Below are 6,000 nucleotides of genomic sequence, written 5' to 3' on the forward strand. Positions count from 1 at the left end.
AGCTGTTGTGAACATACAATCACACCAGTGAAGAAAAAAAGGAAGGAGGGATGTCCCACTAATCCACACCTGCATGTCAGTTGTGCATCACAACAATATGATTAGCTGCCTCTTATACACAGAACAAATATCCCTGGTCCCATATGTAGGGTCCGTGGAACAATCATTGAATTTATAACTCACTTTGCCTAATCCTATTCTTTTTTGTGCGAATTCTGTATCTACTGCCATGTTTATAATGTTATTTTATTATCTGTCAGTCTACACTCTGATCAAGTTAATCTCTCTTGCAGAGCCTGAATAAACAACTTAATTTGCTAACCGTTAGTGTTCTTATCAGAATAAAAACAACTGATCCCTTTGCTAACTGTGTCTTCGCGTTTGAACTGTTATCCATTGTGTCACGTATGTCTGAATTAGGACCCGGCCCCTTGTCCACACTCTGTTGTTCACTTCAATGGGAGTTTTGTCTTTCTAAGGCCTGCAGGATGGGGCATTTAACTAGATCATGAAATAGACTGAACACTCTCAATTTCCATTAACTTCAGTGGGAGTTTTACTTGTGCAAGGAATGCAGGATCAAGCTTTTGTGTTGGTAAAAACACTTTACAGAGCTTTGTATTACTAAATAAAATAAGTTAAAGTTTCAGGGCTTTATGCTGCTTTATAAACAGATCTTGCTGTTTATAAAGCAGCATAGCTCCGTTGCCACCAGTGGCACTATACCAATTTATACCAACTGAGGAGCTGGCCCAACATATTTTGAATTATCTGTTTTTTAAAAAGCGCAAATCTAAAATGTAATTAATAATATTGGATGGATATTTAATAAAAGGAGAAAATACAGGTATACTGACTGATTGATTTACAGTTTGTAAGTATTCTGTCCTTTGTTTAAAAAAATAATAAAGTGAATTTTGAAAGTGCTTTCCTAATAACAGGTTTAAAGATCAGGCTTCCCTGAAGTGTAAAGCAGATGACAAGTCTAGAGCAAATCTTATGCGGACTAAACAGATTGGTTTTTCAGTTGTTTTCCTTATCCACACTGAATCATTTTCAAGTTCAAAGATTCACTAGTGTCAAACCATAGGTCTTAAGGCTAGGGACTATTGTGATCATCCTGTCTGACCTCCTACATAATACATACATTATACATTCACCCAGTACCTCCTCCATTATACCCAATAACTGGTTGTGGAACTAGACCAGATTTTTCAGAGAGATGCTCAATCTTGATTTAGAGACTTCAAGGGGATGAGAATCCCTTAGGTAAGCTCTTTCAATGGATAATTATCTTCACTATCAAAAATGTATGCCTTTTTTCTGGTATGAATTTTTCTAGCTTCAACTTCCACCAATTTGATCTTTTTATGCTATGTTAAAGAGCTCTCTAGCATGTCTCTAGTTTAACTATGGCATTTTAGACCTATGAAAAATTACAAAAATGAATCCATTCTTTAAAAAAAAAAATCATTTGTGTTGTACAGTCAAACACCTGAACCAAGATTTTCAAACCTGGCTACCTAGATAGGCAGCTGAATCTATCATAGACTCCTCATAAAAATGGCCCAATTTTCTACAGTGTTGAGCACTCACAAATCCCTTTGGAGCTACAGGTGCTTTATAAAGAAGCCCACTCCTATTTAGGTGCCTAAGCAGAGATTTAGTAGCCTATTTTAGGCACTCGAATTGGAAAATTATGGCTTTGGCTCTTGGGGAATATCAGGCCCTTACTGAAACACAAAGACCCAGTGGGCTCGGCCACCTTTGATGTAAATCCTTTGCCCAATTTGCTTTCCCTGATTAGTTTGTCCAAAGGATAAGAAATGAATCTCCACCATGTGGTGTAAACAGCTGTTCTGCCTCACCTGATCGCTTTACTCGCCTTTATTCTTTCCAGCGCCAAGCGCTTAGGGACCCATCCTGCTGCCCCCATTGCCATCAGCAGCAACACGTCAATGGGAGCAGAATCGGGCCCTTGAACTGATAAGACTGGGGCGGCTCTGTGGACACTACCATCTCCCTGTTCGGTCGCTCTCGACCAGCAGCCTGCGGGGCGATAGCCGAGATCTGGCCCCCCGCCCCGTGCTCAAAACTGCACCTGCAGAGGGTCTGTGTCTGCAGAGGACACAAGGGGTCGCACCTCCCCCGGCATTGGAGCTCAGCACAAGCGCCTGAAAACGCAGGCAAGGTGCAGAGAGAGGGAGAAAGGCAAAGACACTTGGGATTGGCCCAGTGGCTACTGCCCCCACCTTCAACCTTCTCCCCCCCACACTCCAAAAGGAGAAAGAAACTATGAGCCCGGATCCTCAGTTCTGTGGAACAGCCCCCTAAGCACCCCCACTCCTCACAAAGGGGGACACGGTGTAGCGAGTACAGGCAAAGAGAACAGACAGTGGTCCCCAGTGCTCATCAGCCGACCCCACCCCTGCGAGGCCAGGCCTCCCCCCGGGAGAGTTTAAAGACTCAGATACAGCCTAAGCCTCAGGGAGGCTCCCACCTGCACACAGCCTCCCACCCACTTGACAGAGCGAGTGACCCACAGGAGGCTCAAATGCACGGAGCCGAGGAGACAGTGCTAAGGACAAGTGTTGGGTGTTTATAGGCCAAATCCCGAGGGCTTCCCTGAGCTAGTCCTTATTTCCATGGGAGCTTGCCAGGGTGAGATCCCAGGGTTTGAGCCCGTCGGGGCAGTTTGAGCTGGGTGGGTGTTCTTCCCCTCCCTTCCACCCCAGCCTAAACCGATCTCTCCTTCCATCTTCTCGTCTGGCGGGGCAGAGGGAGGCTGCTTCGGGCTTGAAGCTGGTTGATTTGTGGAGGGCAGCTTCTCCTTTTGGGACTGTGCCCGCTAGGAGCTCCAGGAGTGGGTGGGGAGTTATCAGAACACGAGCCGGTCCCTCGCCAAGGGTAATAAATCGGGCGCCCTGATATGTTTTACTTTGCCCGCCCTGCTCCCTCGCTGAGCGGCCTTGGGGACTGGGCAGACTTCAGCCCTCGGGGCTGTCACTCCGGAGCTACGTTTCAAGGGCACTTTAGGTGAATCAAAGCTCGCATTCAAGAGGCCAGTGATACAATGGAAGCTTTCAAGGAACAGTTATGCCAAGGTGGAGAGGGGAAAGCGGAGCAAAAGCTAGGAAATAACCCCGTGTACTGTTTGATGAAATACAGGCGGCCGTTGTGTTCGGACACTTCCCCCCTCATATCAGGAGCTGTCGGGGCAGACAGAAATAAGCAGCCCGTTTCAAGCACCGTGGCTAGAAAGTGTCAAAGGAAGCCGGGTTCGTTCTAGATCAGGGGACCTGGGCAGAAATGAGCGAGAAGAATGGTCCTTACTACGCTAATTGACTCTCTTCTGCGAGCATCGGCCTTTCCAGACCTGTCAGTCACACCCTCCTTCCCCATCTCGTGGGAGTTTATTCTGAGGGGAATCAGACACTTGATCCAAAGCCCACAGAAGTCAATCGAAAGGCTCCCCTTGATTCTGGATCAGATCCTAAAGCCCCTACGGTGTAGACTGGGAGAAGTCTGGCCCAGAAGACTACCCAAGAAAACTATAAAACTCCCCACCACTGCCCAAGATTTGGGCAGGCCCTCTTTGCAAGCTGCTTTCTAAGGGGTTTTCTGGTTGATTGATTGGTTGTTTCTTTCTGCCTTGAGTCTGGATTCTGACCCCGAAGAGCTCTGCTCCTTACTGGCCAAACCAAATGAAGAGAACAGTTTAACCTGGACGGGAAAACAATGCGGCGCTCAAAATCCGCCTGCTTATGCCCAGCATTGCAAACCCATCCTCTCTCGGCGCACTACGCACCTACTCTCGTCAGCTGCGCTTCTTCCATGACTTTCCCTGTAGATCTCCCCCACCCCACCCCAAGGCCATGTGGTTCCTGTTTGATTTGTTACGGGTCGGGATAAGAAGGCAGAAATTAACTTTCTTCATTCCAGGGGTTTTCACACTAAAGCGAGATTACCGCTAGAAACAGCGGTCTCCTTCGTACGCTAGGAAAAATCGTGGTGCAAAAACTCTAGGGTCTTTCTCGGCAGGACTCGCAAGAACTCAGGTGAAAAATTTTGATGATTAAGGACAAGTATCAGGTCAAAATCGCCGGTGAGCAAACTGCACCCCAGCACCAGTAACTCACCGCTGGACTGGTGATGTTAAAGATGCCTGAGAAGGCAACAGGGTTAGTCCATATCGGGAGTGAAAAAAATGTCCTTTTCCTCATCCCTGAGTGATGACAGGGTGTGGGGTAATGCGATCGCTCCAGAAAGGTAACTGCAATTTAATTCTGAGCTAATCTGATCCACTTGTAATAAGGGAGGATATTCGGGTTTTTTTCCCTTTAGAAAGAAAAACATTCCAACGCGTTACATCACCTCCCAGACCAGCCTTAATTAATAATAATAATTAATAATAATGATAATGAACTACAGTCTCAGTAAATCTAACTGTTGAAATACCGGAGGGTTAGTTTAATTCCTGTTCCTGGCTATATCTTTTGCCAGGGCAGCAGGATCTGGGGAGACAGGAGGTTACCGAACAGGTGAATAGCAGAGGAAGGGACTAGACGTTAGCAGGTATAAATCTCTGCGCACTTACTTCTTCCCTGTCGCCGTACCCTGGAGGCGTGCTGGGTTCCAATGTATTCCATCAAGTTCAAAGTGATAAAAAACCAAGAAATCAGTCGCAATTGCATAGTAACCCCGGGATAGTTCGCCGTCTCTTCTTTTTTGGGGGGTGGGGAATAACACCGCAGTAGAGATACTTGCACTGTCTCCCACTGAGATCCACGTCCTTCCTCCTCTATTGCACTTTCAAATTGTCCGAACAATTGTCTTCTGCAAATTTCAGAGGGATGTCACCGAGGAGAAGGAGCCCTGAAGCAGCGGCGAGGGTCCATGCTGTTGCAAAGGCAGGCAGCATGTTGCAGGGTTCTAGGGGGTGCGGCGTTGAAGGGGGAAAAGGGGGGGCTCAAACTCCGCTACAGCGAAGGATTGCTTAGCTCACATTCAGTTCCTCGGCTACAGCCTCCATGGGCAGGTGGGGTGGGGACCCCCCGTTTCTCCTGGCTGCCACTGAACCCCCCCACGCCTCATGCAGGAGCTGCTGGTTGAGCCTGCTGAAGTTCTCCCGGGGAAAGTCGCACAGGCTGCGGGGGTTCCGTGCAGGAGAACTGACCCAGAGCACCCAACAACTGTCGGAGGGCGGGAGTGAATAAGCCACGCAGCTCGCAGGATGGAGTCAAGGATTCCCCTATGGCTCTCACAGAGGAGTCTGCACCAAAAGCATCTTCCAGGGGCAGGAGAGGGCGAGCGCAATAGGGAATTGAAGCAGCCGCAGGCTGGGGTGCGAGGATGAGGTGCGCTCCGGGACTGCCCAGAGCACAGTGGAGTTGAAGGATCTAGACAACCGGGGTCGTTTCCGCGGCTCTGGGTTCAAAAGGCAGCAGCTGCAGCTCGCCTCAGCAATTCCTCCCTCTGCTGCACCGTGAGGGGAACTCGCCCTGCTTGCAGCCTCCTTCCTGGCAGCACTGCTGGGCTGGCTGACTGCAATCTCTCTGCCTCCCTCTCTCGCCCCCCCTTCCGCGGTGGGATTTTTCAAGCCCACATGGAGTGTGCAAAGCGGACTCCAATAGGCCGTGGGGCAGTCCTAAACGGAGCCTCCAATCGCCGCCTGGCTGCTCTGCCTGAGATTAGAGAGGGAGGGAGAGATGCGCGCGGGTGTGGGTGTGCGCCCAGCACCCTCTCGTTGGAAATGCCATTGTGTCTTGCCTCCTTCCCCAGAGCGACCAGCCCTCACCACAGCCTGCCTCAGAAGATGCCCCAAAAGGAAGATAATTGGGGGGCACTAGAGATGCCACTTTTCCCTCTCTGGAAATACTGAGTGTCTTGCTTTGTCAGTTCCAGAAGGATACTGGCAGAGTGACAAAGCAGAGCACCCCATTGGCAGGATTTCAGTAGCAGAGAAATGTCCTTCAAGATTTAAGTGTTATGTTCTGCCTC

At 48.9% G+C, this 6,000-nt stretch overlaps 1 protein-coding gene across 1 annotated transcript in view; it reads right to left on the minus strand.

Annotated features, from left to right (window-relative positions):
- The window catches only part of RSPO3 (R-spondin 3), an 86,890-nt gene extending 81,349 nt beyond the window's left edge, over positions 1-5,541 (minus strand). Inside the window, exon 1 of the mRNA XM_054024238.1 lies at positions 4,598-5,541. Within this exon, the coding sequence (XP_053880213.1) occupies positions 4,598-4,694 (97 nt within the window). The 5' untranslated portion in view covers positions 4,695-5,541. The remainder of the gene's footprint in view (positions 1-4,597) is intronic.
- Positions 5,542-6,000: the final 459 nt, after the last annotated feature.

The sequence above is a fragment of the Malaclemys terrapin genome, chromosome 3, assembly GCF_027887155.1.
Source record: "Malaclemys terrapin pileata isolate rMalTer1 chromosome 3, rMalTer1.hap1, whole genome shotgun sequence".
NCBI classification, from domain to species: Eukaryota; Metazoa; Chordata; order Testudines; family Emydidae; genus Malaclemys; species Malaclemys terrapin.